Here is an 18,138-nt window from a genome sequence, read left to right on the forward strand (position 1 = left end):
GAGGGTGCCCGTTTCTCCACATCCTCGCCAGCATCTAGAGTTCTCTGATTTGCTCATTTTAGCCACTCTGACTGGCGTGAGGTGGTATCTCAGTGTGGTTTTGATTTGTATTTCCCTGATGAGGAGGGATGCTGAGCATCATTTCATGTGTCTGTTGGCCATCTGGATGTCCTCTTTGGAGAAGTGTCTGTTCATATCTTCTCAGGCGTATGTTGTTTTATTGTGGCTTCACTTTATTGCATTTTGCAGATATTGCTTTTTTTTTTTTTTTAAACAAATTGAAGGTTTGTGGCAACCCTGCATTGAACAAGTTTATTGGTGCCATTTTTCCAACCGCATTTGCTCACTTCATGTCTCTGGGTCATATTTTGTATAATTCTCTCAATATTTCAAACTTTATTATTATTATATTTGTTATAGTGATCTGTAATCAGTATTTACAACTTGCTAAAAGCTCAGATGATTCCTAGCATTTTTTATCAATAAAGTATCTTTAATTAAGATATACACATTGTTTTCTTAGACATAATACTATTATTGCATTCTTAATAGACACAGTATAGTATAAACATAACTTTTATTGCACTTGGAAATCCCAGAATTCTCTTTACTTGCTTTATTGCCATATTTGCTTTATTGTGATGGTCTGGAAGCAAACCTACAGTATCTCTCAAGTATGCCTGTATTACAGTCTTTGTGATTGTGTACATAACATTCTTTCTGGCTGGCAAAACTGATTTTGATAGTGTTCTGAAGTATTCAACTCAAAGGCAATAAGAGTTTTCCTATCTTTCTTCCTAAATTATGAGACTTAATTATGGTAAAAATAAAAAATAATGTCTTTGTGAGAGGCAAAGCCCTAGGGACACAATTAGAAAATTAGCCTTCTCCAGTTCCTATCAAAGTTTGTATCTTGCTTACTAATTAAACTAAAGAGGAAATTTTAGAGGCACCTGGGTGGCTCAGTCAGTTGAGCGTCTGACTTTGGCTCAGGTCATGATCTCATGGTTCATGGGTTCAAGCCCCGCACCGGGCTCTGTGCTGACAGCTAGCTCAGAGCCTGGAGCCTGTTTCAGATTCTGTATTTCCCTCTCTCTCTCTGACCCTCCCCTGCTCACGCTGTCTCTCTCCCTCTCTCTCTCAGAAACAAATTTTAAAAAACATTAAATAAATAAGAAATAAAGGGGAAATTTTAAAAAACTAGGAAAAAATAGAGGAAAAGTGGTAGGAGTAGCAATAATACATCCTTCAGACTTAGGATCTACCTGGAAAATTTCATGAAGTATTGTAAACTGGAGCAAGGTCACTAGGAAAGATACCTTGCACAATATAAGAGAATAGAAAATTCCTTTTAGAAGCATTGCTTTCAGGAAACTTTGCAGAACGTTGATGATCTGAACACAGGCTTTCAAAGCATAAATGGGACCCTGTCTTGTCCTATAGCTGCCACTGGTCTGGTGAATATGTGGTATTTCTGGTTGACAGGTGTAGTGGTGTTGAACACTTTATTTTGGAAGTTATCAGGCACCTCCCTGACATGGAAATGGTGATCAATGTACGAGATTATCCTCAGGTTCCTAAATGGATGGAGCCTGCCATTCCAGTCTTCTCCTTCAGTAAGGTAAGTATAGGGGAGATGGAAGGTGGTCCTCTAGAGTATGAGAAGGAGATGATTGTCCTATGACAGAGTCTGATGGGTAATGGTGAGAATGACACCTGAGGTCCAGGAATTAGTGTATGTCCCTCTTAGCTTCACAGTGGTTGAGCAATAAGACTGAGAAGATGGGTAATGTGAGTAGGATTGCTTAAGTGTCTTTAAGTTTAGGGATGAGGGGGAGGGAATAATGGATGCTCAAAGAACCTATAGGATATTGAAGGAAAGGTTCAGAGAGCCTACAGAACATAGTAGAGAGGGGTTCAAGATAGTTCATGGGCTTGGAGCTAGGGAAAACCTTCGTTCAAAAATATTTGTTGAGCTCCTATATATATATAGTTTTGAGTCTAGTTATGGAGGAATAGGAGTACTAGTTCACACTTGTGGACTTGGAGAGTTTCAGATAGTTAATATCTTCTCAATGCCCAGGTTCTTGCAAATGTGTATTGGAAGGGATGGGCCTTGGTTCCCTAGAGACTAGGTATGACCACATTTAGGGGTGGGGGTGGGAGGGCTAGAAGACAATGGATGGAAGAGTCTATGGGGCAAGGGTGGGTTTAAGAAAACCCCATTGTCTTTGAGAAAAAGAGCACCATCTCTGATGTGGTTTCTCTAAAGAGGGACCTTTTATCCCCATTTTTTCTTTATCACAGTTTACTTTCTCACTAGACTTATTATTTCCTGTGTTGCAAGTGGGCTGAGGCCACATTTGTGTTGCATTTCCCATGGTTTAGCCTCATTTCTCAAAAGTGCTTGGTCTTGTTGTTTGTCATGAAACCCTCCCAGAAGAACAGATAGAGGCTCCCATGTAAGTCACTAAGGATTTTATGCTTGTTATCTAGTTGTTTCTGTGTATGGTAAAGTATGACCATCAGTATACATCAGTATACTTCTTTTTATCTTCTCTCCTTTTCGTTTTTAAACTAGTGACTCCTAATTTCCAAGAGAAGGCTTTTAGTCTTTCAACTTTACAGTAATTGAACAGCTTCTATTGAGTAGCTTTTATGTCTGAGCTGTTTTGTGAATCACATACCATTTTTTAAAAGTATTTGAGAATGTGCAAACAGCATATTGCATGTGTAATTCCAGTGAAAAAGCTGAAGAGTTAGAGGTTTATCAGGCCAAAGTTTTAACAGAAGTAACCATAAAAAGAAAACAAATGATTTCAAACTTTTGTCAAAAGATGTGGGATAATATCCCTTTCTCCCATTCTGCGCATGAGCATTTCTGGTCCTGATCAACATATAACCAATAATTTATTGACCAACCAGTGTGAGCTCAATAGTACCACAGTATTAGGTAGTACTAATGAACACTTATTGATTACTTACTATGTACCAAACACTAGTCTAAGCTTTTCACATGTACTAACTCATTTAGTAAGCCCATTAGATAGGTAACATTATTGGTATTATTATTTCTCCCATCATAAAGATAAAACAAGCATAGAAAAATTAAGTAGCTTGCCTAGAGTTGGAAGGAAGTAGAGTCAGCATTCAAACCCAGATGATCTGTTTCAAGAGCCCCCACCCCTTTAACCATTTACTGCACTGTGATTTTTGTTCTCAAAAGATCCATCTAGGAAATAGTCAGGAACTGGTAAGATGGTATATATTCCAAATGTAAGAGCAGTTAAAAGATAAGAGAGCTGTGTGATGATTAAGAGGTAGGCATTTTATTTCCTTAAACTAAAAAAAAAAACCCTAACAAACAGAACTTTGGGTAACTGGAAAAGTTGACCTTTAATGAGATTTTTAAATTCTGGGATTCAGTGAGCCCATGAATTTTAACCCACAGTCATTTTGTCCTATACTGTCTGGAGTTCAGACTTTGCAGACAAGGGAAAATATATTTTTGGCAATGTGGCACTAGAGCAAGACCTTGTTCAGATCCTGTGGCATGACTGTAGTTTACTTCTTCTCTCTCTGTTCTGAGACTGATTTAGAACAACCTTTCTGTTTCTGTTGAAGACATCAGAATACCATGATATCATGTATCCTGCTTGGACATTTTGGGAAGGGGGACCTGCTGTTTGGCCAATTTATCCCACAGGTCTTGGACGGTGGGACCTCTTCAGAGAAGATCTGGTAAGGTAGGTCTTATAGAGAGGTTTAATTTGTCCTTCTTTGTAGGTCTTATTGAAATAAACTAGTGTTTAAGTTAAAAACAAAATAAAAACTATAGCATAAGCAATATAAAATATTTTTATATTTTATGTGTATAAAATATTTACATATCCATCGGAAAAGAGCAGAACCTACCCTAAAGTATCAGCAATACCTTTGGGGAAAGGAGAATAGGAGCCTTTTCTTTTCTTCTTTAAATTTTTCTGTATTTTTAAGATTCTCCAAATAAGAGTGAGTTACTTTCATAATTAGAAAAAAGTGAAGGACCATGTTGTGGGGGAGAATAGAAAATTATTAGGAGGAACATAAGTATACTTTATAACTTAGAGCTAAGTCCTTGAGGTGGAGATCGGGAGGACATAAACGTCCCATAAGTATCTCAAGTACAAGCTTATTCCAGATCCTTCTGATTCACAACTGAGACATGCCTGGATCTGTTGAGTCTATCTGCTGTCATTTCAGAATTTAGATTGTCCATGTCATCCAAGCTGTAGGTATTTCTTACCTTGCTACAATTTGCATTTATGATTCAAACAACATTGGTACCTAATAGTAAACTTCTAGAAATACTGTCTTTATAGATCTCCTCTCAAGTAGAGTGAGGAAGCAGAAATTTAATTTATTTCCACAAATACCTATCACCTGTACCATGTGTGGCTGGAGATTCAAAAGGGGTTGAAAAGAATGTCCCTTTTCTAAAGAAACATGTAGGGCTGAAGTCCTCAATGGTGGTTAGACCCACCAAATAAAAAATGAGTCTATTATCTAGTAGGTGTACTTTGAAAATGATTTTTTAAGATAACTTGGTTTCATACTTCATAGAACTAGAACTGGAAATTGTCCTTTCCAACTCTTTCTTTCAGGAATGAGGGAATGAAGGCCCAGAGAGGTTGAGTGACTTGGTCAAAGTCAGGAACCAATCTAGGCCTGAAGTCCAGGTATCCAAGTGGATTACCCTCTCTACATTACCAATTAACCTTACCCATCCTCTAAAGAGGGAAAAATAAAAAGGTTTTTAACCTGCTTTTCTTCAAGTTTTTCTTGGCTTTAGTTATCTAATCCTTTTTATTTTTCAAGTACTTGCAAATATGGTTTTCACACTCTTCTACTCTTCCTTTTTTTTGTAGCTCTTTTTCTACCTACTATCCATCTACTTTGGGTTTTGTGTTTTGTTTTTGTTTTTGTTTTTTTTGAGAGAGAGAGAGAAAGGGAGAGCACAAACAGGGAAGGGGCAGAGTGAGAAGGAGAGCGAGAATCTCAAGGAGGCTCCTCGCTCCATGTAGAACCCCTCACAGGGCTTGATCTCACAACTGTGAGATCATGATGAGCTGAAATCAAGAGTTGGACAGTTAATCAACCGAGCCATCCAGGCACCTCTACTTTGCTTTTTAAATATTTAAAAACAACCTTTTTTTTTCTAATTATGAAACCTATATATGCTCATAAAAATGTAGAAGTATGTCTAACATGGGCAACTTTTCTCCCCACTTGTCAGTGTGTCTTAGAAATGTTTCCATGTCAGTACATATGAAACTACCTCATTATTTTTATTAGTTGCATGGTATTCTATTGCATGGATAATAATTTACCTCATTATTTTCTATGATAGACTTTGAGGCTACATATGTAATATATGCAAAATTTGTTACATACCTTAAGAGACTGTACATCTTAATACTTTAGTGTTATTCTAAGAGCAAAGATATTCTCCTTTATACAATCACGCTGCAATTATCAAATTCAGCAAACAGTGTTGGTACAACACTTAATTACCCTACTAATGTCCTCTATGGCACATTCTACCTCCAGTATAGGATACAGTCCAGGCTCATGTGTTGCATTTAGTTGTCATTTCCATTTAGTCTCCTGTAATCTGGAACAGCTAGTTCTTCAGCAGTCTGTCTATTTCGTGACATTGACGTTTTGAAGAACACAGGCCACCTATTTTCTAGAATGCATTTCAATTTCGTTTTGTCTAGTTGCTCATGATTAGACTCAGCTTATGCATTGCTAGCTTGAATACTGACCTAAGTGATTTTTGCATCCACCCATACCTCTTTTTTTTTAATGTTTATTTATTTATTTATTTTGAGAGAGACAGAGTGTGTGGGGGGGGGGGGTTGCTGAGAGAGAGGGAAAGAGAGAATCCTGAGCAGGTTGCATGCTGTCAGCACAGAGCCTGGCTTTGAGCTCAGTCTCACAAACTGTGAGATCATGACCTGAGCCGACATTCAGAGGTGGATGCTTAACTGACTGAGCCACCCAGGCACCCCATTTCTTTAGAGATGTGGATTTTGATCACTTGGTCAAGGTGTTACCAGTTCTCCACTGCATAGTTACTCCCCCCAAGCCCCGCCTTATAAACCACTAACCCAATTTTTAGGGAAATAGGTTCTTTTAAAATTTAAGCTTATAAGAACATATTTTTCTTTTGATATCTTCCCCTCTTATTCTTCAGTTGAATTTATTCATGATTACAAAATTATAATTTTATTTTTTTAGAGCACTCCATTCAAAAGCTCTAGCCATGTGATTTCACTTCTTACTTTGAAACTTTAATAATCTCCTTGTTTATCTGCATTGATATCTGCCTGCTATTTTTCTAATCTTTTGGGGGTCTGTCTCTATTGACTTACTTTTCACTCTGTAGAAGAATTCAGTGTTTCTGTATTTTAAGGATTTCTGTCTCTACTGTCATCGGGGGTAGGGAAGGTGGTTACAAAAGGGGTCTGGGGCAGTACCAGGCTGTGTGGCCACTTTTAGCACTTGCCTGGGGAAAAAAGTCCTAACATGGGTCTTTCGAGGGGTGGGTAGGTGGGTAGAAAGAATGATGGAGAGAGAAAACAGAGATGGTACAAGTCTCTGTATATTAAATACAGCTTTCCCAGGGACCAAGGAAATTTATACTTAGTATAAATTGATACTTTTTTGCTTGGGTAGTTTGGCAATATATATCAAAATATAAAATGTGTATATCTTTGACACAGCCATTTCACTTCTAGAATTTATCCTGAAGAGTTAATTGGTAAAGGTGTGTACACAAAGATATTCACTTCAGTGTTGTTTGTTAAAGCAAAGTGTTGGAAATACCCAAGCCCATGAATAAGTAATAAAATGAATTATGACATGGATATAAAATGGAGTATTGTGCCTGAGTGCAAAGTAAAGGTAGCATAGGGCTTAAAAACAGGGACTCTGGGTTCAAACTCTGGCTTCTATTAGCTGTGTGACTCTGGGAAAACTGCCTACCTTCTCAAGAGCCTCAGCTGTAAAGTAGGGATAACAAAAGCCATCTAAAGCATTGTGAGAATGGGTATATATATATATACCCATATATATATATATGTATATATAAGATCTGTGTTACAGAGAGCAAGATTTCTCAATATTGGTAGTATTGACATTTTGGGCTAGATCATTCTTTGTTGTAGGGGACTGTCCTGTGCATTAGAGGGTAGTTAGCAACATCCCTGGTCTTAATGTCACTAAATACCAGTAGCAGTCCCCCAGGAGTGACAATCAAAAATGTCTATAGTCATGGCCAAATGTCTTCTGGGGGGAAAGGGGCAAAATTACCTCCAATTGATACGGAGACATAATTGGCAGGAAATTCTTCACTGAAATGTTCAGTTGCTAAGAGTAGTTATCTATGGGTAGGAAGGTTCCAGATGATTTTTCTACTTTTGTTTTATGCTTTTCCATTAGAATTTTATATAGGGGTGCTTGGGTGGCTCAGTCGGTAAGCATCCAACTTTTAGCTTCAGCTCAGGTCATGATCTCACAGTTCATGGGATCAAACCCCACATCAGGCTCTGTGCTAAGAGTGCAGAGCCCACTTGGGATTCTCCCTCTCTTTCTCTCTCTCTCTCTGTGTCCCCCCTCCACTCACATGCCCATCCCCCCAAATAAATTAACTTAAAGAAAGACTTTTATATAATGAGCATATATAATATTTCCACTAAAAAGAAAAAACCCTGCAAACAAAAATAACCCAGTGGTATATAGTGTTTATATTTTGGTGGGAGGGAATATGGGGCACAATGAGAGACAGTTTTGGCTTTGATTGGAGAATCAGGTAAAGATGGTCTAGCAAGGAAAAGCTCTAAGATAGGCCATGAAAATAAGCAATGCTCTCAGCTGAGAGAAGCTGAGTAATGTGACATTTATATATCTAAAAGTATTTTTACCTAAAACGTTTATATCCTAAGTCTCTCCATTATGGTAAATAGTGTAGCAATCCCTCATTAACTCCAATTCAACTGTCCCCCTCATTTTTTAGAGGAAGTCACTACAACTCTGTGCAGGACCCCTATGAAGGAAGTTAAGAATGCTGCATCTGTGAGCTAGCAGCTTCAGCAAGGAAAGCTGGTCATGGAAGTGTGTATTGAGACCTGAGTTTCAGGGACTTGGTTTCATGGAGCATTTAGGATAGTCTCAAGAATACTAGGGTGCTCTGCAATATCAGACACATTTCTGAAGATGCTGCCTATGCATCCAAACATTAGGTCATGGAGTGATTTGTTTTCTTGCCCTTAATTCAATTTCTGGTATTTTCTACAGTTCTCTTTGCCTATTAGGTTTATCAATAGCACCACTCTATGTAAAGCAGAGAAGAAATCCTCATTGTATGCATTAAACAGCTATAAACATGTCATTTAGGGGCTGGGAACTTTTTTTCCAATGTTGTTAACTTATTAATGGAGGAACAGATTGTAGATATTATTGGCTAGAACTTCCAAAGGGATGAAGTAACAACAAAGGGAAATACAATGTCATTGAGGGCTTTTTCTTTTGAAAGCCTGGGTCAGACTTATTGAAAAATGTCAAGCTCTGAACTCATCCTCAGAAATGGTTAAAACACATCCTCATTTGGTTAAGAGAAAAGCATAGAAACTCATTGAAATCTGTTTTTAGGTCAGCAGCACAGTGGCCATGGAAGAAGAAAAACTCCACGGCATATTTCCGAGGATCAAGGTGACTATATTTTCTGACATTTTACAAAGAAATTGGTAAGACATAAGTAATTTTGAGGGTGTGAAGATCTCTAGTTCAAAGAGAAAAAGCTAACAGAAAAGTAAATGGAGAATCACAGAATTTTAGACTAGAAAACTCAAATTATTTGCCCAAATCACTCTTTCTTGAATTGAAATTGAAAGAGGTAAGTTTCATTCATCTAGTCATTGAACAGGTATTTAGAATGCCATGAGTATAGTAGGCATTGAGTGTATGTTGAAGTGAACAGCTGAGTTTCCTCTTGCCTGAGAGATTATAATTTCCTATGGGTAGCTTCTGACCTGGCCCTCTGCTAGTCACTGTGCTAGTTAATGGAAGAGCAGGAACTATCACCAGATCTCCTGACTCCTTTTTTCATGAAGCCATGTGGCTGCCAAATAATAGTGGAGACCACAGACTGAGACTGGTGAAAATGGAAAGGGAAGCAGGGAAGAAAGAGAGGAGGGAGAGGGAAATGTTGGTGAAGGGCCCTCTCCATGTTACTCAGACCCACATCCCTGGTGCCAAGAATGGTAACTGCCATGCAGATACATGATGACTATCTGTTGCATAGATTAACAGAACAGGGACTATGAAAGGAAAAGGGTCTTGTCATTTTCCTGGTGAGTCCTTGTTGGAGATCACACCCTCTCCTGAGTCAGTGAACTTGAGAACACAGACAGGCCCAGTAGTCATTGCTTACTGGTCCTTATCACCTTCTCTGATCCTCAGATCTTGAGATCACAGCTTTTTAACTTGGGATCCATGTGTGGACTTGAAGAGTTCTAGGACTTCCTATAATTATATCGGGATATGTACACTTTATTCTAGAGAGTGGGTCCCCAAGAGGTCCAGGGCCTGTCAAATATTAGGACCATCTGCTACTTGGACTTTAACTAGGACTTTTTCTACATATGAATCTTCAGGTTTTTAAGCCCTTTAGTTTTCTTTTTAATTTAAATGTTATGCTGGACTTTACAGAACACACACAATACAGGTCATGTAGCTATTTTGGTGAGGGGTGATTACCTAGTCACATAGCTGTGAGTACTCGTGATTATAGAGGCTACATGAGCCTTCCCAAAAGGGAACTCATTCCCTGGGATATGCCTGAAATGCTCAAAATGACATCCTCTCAAAGACTAGATGTAAACAAAGAAGGGCCCAATACTCCCCATCTCTGAAGGGTAAATAGCCAGGAAAACAGGCAGGAACACCTACATGCTGCAGGGCCCAGTATCCCCCCACCTCTGCTGTACCCAGTAAGTTATCCATCTGTGTGTACAGTCATTGCATTGGGTCCAGTTACAGCTTACCTTTCAGAGATTGGGAATAGTATTATGGCGGAGGACACATGTTTTGTCTCATGTGTTTCTTTTATAGGACAAGTCCAGAACGGGATCCTCTCATTCTTCTATCTCGGAAAAACCCAAAACTTGTTGACGCAGAATACACCAAAAACCAAGCCTGGAAATCTATGAAAGTAATCACAGTCGTCTGAATAGAACCATAGCAGTGAACATTCTCACTCAAAGAACATTTCTACCTGGGTAGTTCCAGATTAGGTTTCCTCTTAACGGTAGATGAATGTAGAGAAAGACACGAACTAGTAATAGCATATATGTAAATTATGCTTTCAAACTCCCATTGCTTTTCTGGGACATATTATGAGTAGTATTTTTTTTTTTAAACTACTTTGAAGGTTTAAACCAGAGGACACAAAATTTTTGTGGAAAGGGCCAAATGGTAAATATTTTAGGCTTTGTGGATTGTATAGTCTTGTAATTACTCAACCCTGCCATCACAGTGTGAAAGCAGCCACAGACAATATATAAATGAATGAGCCTGTCTGTGTTCTAATAAAACTTTATTTATAGCATGGAAAATTGAATTTCATGTAATTTTCACATGTCATTAATATTCTTCTTTGGGTATTTTTCAAGCATTTGAAATCTAAAGATATTCTTAATTTGAAACTTAAAAATATTCTTCGTTTATTTACAACTCCCCAAGTGATTCTAACGCAATGCTAGCAATGAGTGGCTCCTTCAGGTTGGAGTTCATCTCTTTCTTCTGTGACTTCTTGCCTTATTCAAAGAACTTTAAGCCCTAAATGTCCTCATTTGAAATTTCCACATGTCATATAAGGATGATGTGAAAAGAAGTTTTAAACTTCTTGTGGGAAAACTAAGTGGATCTGAGATGTATTATGTGATTGTTGTAATCAAACAGGATCAAATGAAGGCTAACAAACTTTGTTGAAAAATAAAATAAAAATAAAAAATAAAAATATGAAAAATGTATCCATTCAGCACAGCCTCTACTGTGGGAAGCTGCAAAAGCAAACAAGACTTGTTTCCCTCATCAAATTGTTTGTTATCTGTTAAGGTAGCTGGTATATAAATGGGGTTCTCAAACTCAGATGCCCCAGGGGTCACAGGAGTGAGCAAGAGAGAGAGCTGAAGGTTTGCCACCAAGGGAATAGGAACTCAGTTTACCAGACCTTCCTTTTATGTTTTACAAGAAATGTGGAAATCAGGATTTTTGGAAGAAATATCTTACCACCTGTAAATGTTGGCAATGGTTTGAATTTTTATTTTCTAATACTTCCCATCCCCAAGAAAATCTGTATATGGGTTATACCTCTGAGCCCACCAGCCACCACCTGTAACCTCCTGTATGTATACTTTACACAGAGTGAAACACGCTGTAGGTTAGGACCTCTGAGTTCCGAGGAGGATTCACGTGGCTTTGGGAGCTTGAACTCTAAAATCAGATAGGCCCAATTAAAACCCTTGCTCCTTTACTTAGGGCCATGTGACCCGGAGCCAGTCTCCCAACTTTTCGAGGCCATGGCTTCTTCATCTATAAAATGGGATAATAATTCCACTGAATATGTTTATTCAGGACACTGAAATGAAGTCATGTTGATGGAATGCTTAACAATGCTTGCTGCATACTGGTCTTCAATAAATACTACCACTCTCAATACTAATAACTCCCTTTTTGCTTAAAGGATACCTTGGGGAAGCCAGCTGCTAAGGATGTGCATCTTGTGGATCACTGTAAATACAAGTAAGACTTCCAGGACTCCTGACTCTTGGTTTCCCTATTACATCTGGAATAGCTTCACTTTGGGAGAAAACTTTAATACTAGGTCCAACTGAGGTTTATGAAAGCCCTATTAATTAATTTGTTTGTCATTTACTGAGAACATGCTGTGTGTACAAGGTTCTCACCTGAGTTGTGTGGGAACTGTAGAGACCATGGAAATGGTCCCTGCCTCAATAGACCTGGCTGCTAGTAACCAAAGTGATGGGATTCCTGCTCTCCACACCCTATCCAGCCAATAGCTAAAGTTAATGTATTTATCAGGTTAATAAGAGTTTAAATTTCAAAATGAATAAAGCATATGTAACTAAAATATTAGAATTCAGTGCCAGGACTAAGGATTAGGTTAACAAGTAAAACCAAGTCAGGATGAGGAAGTAGGGCGATTCAAAGAGGCAAATGCTGATTACACTACACAATAGAACTCTAGGGTAGAAGCAACTCTAGTTGGAAACAGGGGTGCATGCATGAGAAATGCTGAAAAGACCATGTTCTTTTCTATGATAGCTTTTTTCCAGGGGGCATTTCTTTAAAGATTGATTAGGTACACCTGATTCTCTTCTCCAGAATTCAGAAGAAGAGGGAACAGGGAACAGCGGGTGCTTTTGAGGTACCCAATGGGCTTTGGGGAGCCATGACTCATTAGAGACATTAGGCCCAGGAAAGCTTGTAGGAAAGGATAAGGTACTGTTTCCATCTGAGCCTTGCATCTCTCTGTCTAGACCCAGCTTGTGGCCCTGTCTAGGTCTACCTGGAGAAAAAAACCCTCCTTTCCCCTCAGGTGGCATTCCCTGACACAGCCAGTAGCCTCTGGAAACCCACAGGGATATGCAGATGTGTCCTTGAAAGCTGAAAATAGGAAGGGAACGGAGAGGTGTCATTAAAAAAGAGAAAGGGAGGAGGAATAAGAAGAAAAAGATCCTATCTGTGGCAGCAGGCATATAGTATTGAGTATATTTTGCTCTTTCTTTCCCAGGTATCTGTTTAATTTTCGAGGTGTAGCTGCAAGTTTCCGGTTCAAACACCTCTTCCTATGTGGTTCACTTGTTTTCCATGTTGGTGATGAGTGGCTGGAATTCTTCTATCCACAACTGAAGCCATGGGTTCACTATATCCCAGTCAAAACAGATCTCTCCAATGTCCAGTGAGTGGCTCTCCCCAAACAAAGTGGCTAATGACTCCCACAGTCTGCCTCTAAGTCACCAGCCATTTAAGGCATTTATACTGATGACTTTTTCCCTTTAAAGCTTTTTTTAAAAATTTTTTTTAAATGTTTACTTTTGACAGAGACAGAGACAGAGCTAGAGAGCGAGCAAGGGAAGGGCAGAGAGAGGGAGACACAGAATCCAAAACAGGTTCCCAGTTCCAAGCTGTCAGCACAGAGCTCAATGCGGGGCTCAAACTTACAGACCATGAGATCATGACCAGAGCTGAGGACTGAGCCACCCAGGCGCCCTGAAAGCTTTTTTTTCTTAACCAGTTTGCATACATAGTGTTACCAGTCAACTAGTCTATATATTAGATTTAATCTGAAAAAGTGCTCTAATGCTAGTTTGAAATGTAATATTCAGGCAATCCATAGTAGAAAAGCTCTTATCTCTCAAAGCTAATGACAGGGATATTAGATTTTGTCATAGTGTGAAAAAGACTTTCAGATACATGAGAACTGACCCCACTGAAGCTGAGGCCAATTTTCTCACATGATGGGAAGAATATGAGATATGGAAAGGGCCCAGAAACATGAGCCCAGTGCCCTCTTCTGGGGGTGACAGCAGGAGACAGGAGGGAATTTTTTTTTTTTTTTTACTATTGACTTCTGATGTGTATCATTGAATATTTCTCTATTTTCTCAAGTATGTCCCAAATCTACAACAGGATGCCGTTAGCCTGTATGTGGGCTTATTGTTGTTGTTTTGGTCCTGTCAGAACTCAAATACCTTTGCTTTAAAAAAGAAACAGGGGCACCTGGGTGGCTCAGTTGGTTGAGTGCCTGACTTCGGCTCAGGTCATGATGTGGTGGTTTGCAAGTTTGAGCCCCACGTCGGGCTTGCTGCCGTCAGTGCAGAGACTGCTTCAGATCCTCTGTCCTTCTCTCACTGCCCCTCCCCCACTTGTGCTCTCTCAAAAATAAATAAAACATTTTTAAAAATGAAGTAAAATGAAAATAAAGAAATAATCAATACCCACCTATTTAGAGATTAACCATAGATCTCAGTCTGTGGTCTTTCTTTCTTAGCTCTGTCTATATTTTAGAGACTAATGTTTCTTTCCATTTTAGGGAGCTGTTGCATTTTGTAAAAGCAAATGATGATGTGGCTCAGGAAATTGCTGAAAGGTAAGTTCTGTTCATTTTTCCTTATCTATTTTACTTTCTCATCCCCAACTAAAGTCACATGACTGTAGTTATCATGGTGATATCTGTATTTCATCCTCAATCTACAGAGATAATCAGAATGAAAACTTTCCAGGGGGAAAACACAAATTCACATATGTCCCAAGCCCATCTTTTATAGAAGTAGACTGAAATCTTTGAGGTAATTAAACAAGAATAGAGTTTCTGAGAATTCACTCTTTATGTGTTTACTTTTATTTATTTATTTTAATTTTCTTTTAAATATTTATTTATTTTGAGGGAGAGAGAGACAGAGTGTGAGCAGGGGAGGGGTAGAAAGAGAGGGAGACATAGAATCTGAAGAAGGCTCCAGGTTCCAAGCTGTCAGCACAAAGCCCGACATGGGGCTTGAACCAATGAACCACGAGATCATGACCTGAGCTGAAGCCAGACACTTGCCCAACTGAGCCACCCAGGTGCCTCTGTATGTTTATTTAAAAAAAAATTAAGTTCTATTGCTAAGTGCATATGTGTGGATACGATGGCTACAAGGTTGGCCTTGGGGATCAAAAGAGTTAATCGTGTCTAACATTCTGAATAGGACTTGGCACAAGGTAAGCACTTACATGTAGGCTGTTAGAATTATCAAATGCTGTGCTTTAAGTGTTCTTGTTCATCTTGTCTCTAGGGGAAGCCAGTTTATTATGAACCACTTGCAGATGGATGACATCACCTGTTACTGGGAGAATCTGTTGACTGAATACTCTAAATTCCTGTCCTATAATGTAACAAGAAGGAAAGGCTATGATCAGATTATTCCTAAAATTTTGAAAACAGAACTTTAGTCATCATCATCAGACCACAGTCCTCTCTGGCAGCAGCTCTTAGATATCCTGTGGTGAGAAGCTTACCATGAGTGTGGCACCTCTACCTTGAATACCGTTATCAAGCCAAACACCTGGTTTTCCTCATCATGCTGCACCCAAACAACTCTTGAGAAAGGTCCAAAATGTGTATACTATGGACATGCAGCAGCTCAACACTTTGGCTAAATAAGGACCAGAAATATGAGATGTGGGTTTTGAACCTAATTCTACCTTTCATTTTCTTAAGACCAGTCACAGCTTGTGCCTCAGATCATCCATACATGTATGTCCATCACTGTGAAACTGACTGTGTCCATCAGAGGATACTTTGTCCCATTATTTGGAGCAGAAAACTAATCATTTGGAATTAGTACAATTCGTCACTGCAGTTCAGTTATTTTAGGTTTAATCTCGGTCACTGTATTTTAATGTAGGAAGCCCTATGGGGCTTGTGAAAAATACTTGGGGATCATTTCCTGAAAGGTCTAAGGAAGCAGTAGTTGTGCCATGCAATGATATGGCAGTTCTCTTTTGTAAAAGCATAAGCTTTTTCGTACTCAGGAGGTTTCTATAATGCCATATACAAAGGGGCCAATTGCATGAGTAATTATTGCAATTGGATTTCAAGTTCCCCTTTTTTGTGCCTTCACACACTACTTCTTTTTATGGTCTCTATTTTAAAAAAGACAAAAACCTCTTAATAAATTTAGAAAGTAGTCCTACTCTTTAAAGGAATTGTGCACAAAACAGCAACTTTTCCTCACCCCTTGCACACCCTTAATATTTTTCCTCTTTAAATTGGCAACATTGTCCACAGTCTGGACTGCGTGCAGGGACCTCAAGGAGTCTTCACCTCTGAAATGTTACATTGGGCATTTAGATCATCCAAGTTGAGCACTTACTTATATAGGAGATATTTCAGTGCAAAAATCCATGTTGGAGTGCCTCTTTTTCCCTTTTTTCCCTTTTTGAAAGACTCAAATAGTTTAATCTCTCAGGATGCTCTCCCTTTTATAGTCAAAAGTAAAGAAAAATTTTTAGATGAAAACCCATAGTTTGATGACTCAGAACCATCCTGTCCCTTCGGCCCAACTTTTCCACAATTAGATCTACTCTTTTCCTTTGCTTCTTAAGAACTTTGGTATATTAGTTGGTTTCAAAATTAGTAAATGTGAGGTTCAGTCATATAAAATCAGGGATTTTATTCCATTAGTGAGAAAAGTACTTGGCTTTTTAAACTCCTTTCCACAAATGTTTAAGTCTAAGGACCTTCCTAGAGGAGGAGTTGAATATCCTTGGTAAGATCATTGCATATAATAAGGCAGACATCGAAAATTAGATGTTTTGTTTCTGAGTATTAAAAATTCATGGGGACCATGTCCTTAGGTGCTAGAAGTCTAATGAGAAGCAGTCTAGTTTTTTATGTTGTACAGTGGTTTTGCCTTGTCAGTATGAGGCCCCAGTAGGTGTTATCTTTCTGTGTTTTAATTTTCCTGTCACTAGACTAGAAACAGAATTTTCTGTTCTTTGAATGAAGATCTGAAACTGCATTTCCCTGTGAATTTCCCATTTTGCTTCAAGTTCCAGCTTAAGCATCCTGTCTCTGGATCCTTTCTTTCATTCCTCTAGCAGTTAGGGGCTATCATAAAACTTTGCTCATGCCTGTGTTATATAATATCACATTGTACTGTAATTATTTGACTATTTCTACTACTGTTCTGTAGGCTTCTTAATGGGTGGGAAACATGTTTTATTCATCTTGAGGTCTCCATTATCCAGTACAGTGCCTCACACAGTAGATACTAAAGAATTATTAGAAGGAAGGATGGATGGTTGGATGGATGGATGGATGGATGGTTGGATATATGTATGTATGTATGGAGACAGCTAACTTAACTAGATCCTATTTACAGATTGACTAGCCATTTGCTCCTAAGGGGAACTGGATATGACTGTAAGAGTTGGATCAATGCAGATTCTCATCTGCTCCTTGAATAGCCAATAAGGGAATCTTTGTATTTAAATTCAGCAAATGTTACTCAGATTTTATACTTATCTGTTTACCTCAGTGTAGGTGGTATGAGAATGGTATGTAACAATATGACAAATGCATGTTTTTGAAAATAATTTTTATCCCCATAACTTGTGAAGATTGTTGTTGTTTGTTGTTAATACTGTCTAGCTCCCAAAATTACCCTTTCCTCCTCAGAAGGCTAAAGGCCATACTTTTCTTAGAAAAAAAAAAGAGAATAGTTTATTTGAATGAAGTGGGATCATGGATAACACACATCATACTTTTCTCTCTCTGGAGAGGATCTTCTGTGTGATGGTGTCAGTGTCATATCTTATTCTACTGTGGCAGATCAGGTTCTCCTCATTGCCAAGAACAGAAACTTCTAGCTAGTTTAAGCAAAAGAACTTATTTAGGAGGATATGAAGGCATCTCAAAAAATCTAAACAAGTTTCATAGCAGAAGGAGAGAAAACGGGGAAACTCCAGGAAACTCAGCAAGAGTTTTGGACTGCTCTAGAGCGCTGCTCTCTGCAGTTCCAGAGACTGCCAGGCTCTGTCTTTCAGCCTGAGATTCCCAAGAGAAAAAAATTTAATGGGCTCCTTTGGTTGAGTTCCAAAGGGGATACTTTCCTACCCTTGACCCCTATACTGACAACAAACAAGAACACACACAAGTATATAAATATCCATCTTCCCATGCATCCAAATATGCCATCACTTCAGATAATCCTACTGCATCCAGATGTAAGGTGCGGTGGGTAAGGCAGAGGGATACAAGTTAATATTTAGCAAATACTGCTTGAGCAACCACTCTGCACAAACAGTAGGAGATAAAATGTTTAAAACAGGCTTCCTAGCCTCAAGGGGCTCTGTGGTTGAGATGATAAATAACGATATGAGAAACATCATAGGCAGAAGGTGATTATGGTGACATGAGGCCTTAATCATAAGGCCAATTATTCATACAGACAATGTGAATATGGAGTTCAGAAGAGGAAGAAATTTCCATCTAGTGCAGAGGGTTATCTTCATGGAGGTAAAAAT

The 18,138-nt window shown here is 38.7% G+C and overlaps 1 protein-coding gene across 1 annotated transcript in view; it reads left to right on the plus strand.

Annotated features, from left to right (window-relative positions):
• The window catches only part of POGLUT1 (protein O-glucosyltransferase 1), a 26,285-nt gene extending 9,054 nt beyond the window's left edge, over window positions 1-17,231 (plus strand). The window contains exons 4-11 of the mRNA XM_039224161.1: window positions 1,486-1,621; window positions 3,625-3,746; window positions 8,695-8,754; window positions 10,156-10,255; window positions 11,789-11,847; window positions 12,860-13,027; window positions 14,162-14,218; window positions 14,904-17,231. Coding sequence (XP_039080092.1) covers window positions 1,486-1,621; window positions 3,625-3,746; window positions 8,695-8,754; window positions 10,156-10,255; window positions 11,789-11,847; window positions 12,860-13,027; window positions 14,162-14,218; window positions 14,904-15,060 — 859 coding nt within the window. The 3' untranslated portion in view covers window positions 15,061-17,231. The remainder of the gene's footprint in view (window positions 1-1,485; window positions 1,622-3,624; window positions 3,747-8,694; window positions 8,755-10,155; window positions 10,256-11,788; window positions 11,848-12,859; window positions 13,028-14,161; window positions 14,219-14,903) is intronic.
• The last annotated feature ends 907 nt before the right edge of the window (window positions 17,232-18,138 follow it).

The sequence above is a fragment of the Hyaena hyaena genome, unplaced genomic scaffold (genome assembly GCF_003009895.1).
Source record: "Hyaena hyaena isolate Hyena2069 unplaced genomic scaffold, ASM300989v1 scaffold_1540, whole genome shotgun sequence".
In the NCBI taxonomy this organism is placed as follows: Eukaryota; Metazoa; Chordata; class Mammalia; order Carnivora; family Hyaenidae; genus Hyaena; species Hyaena hyaena.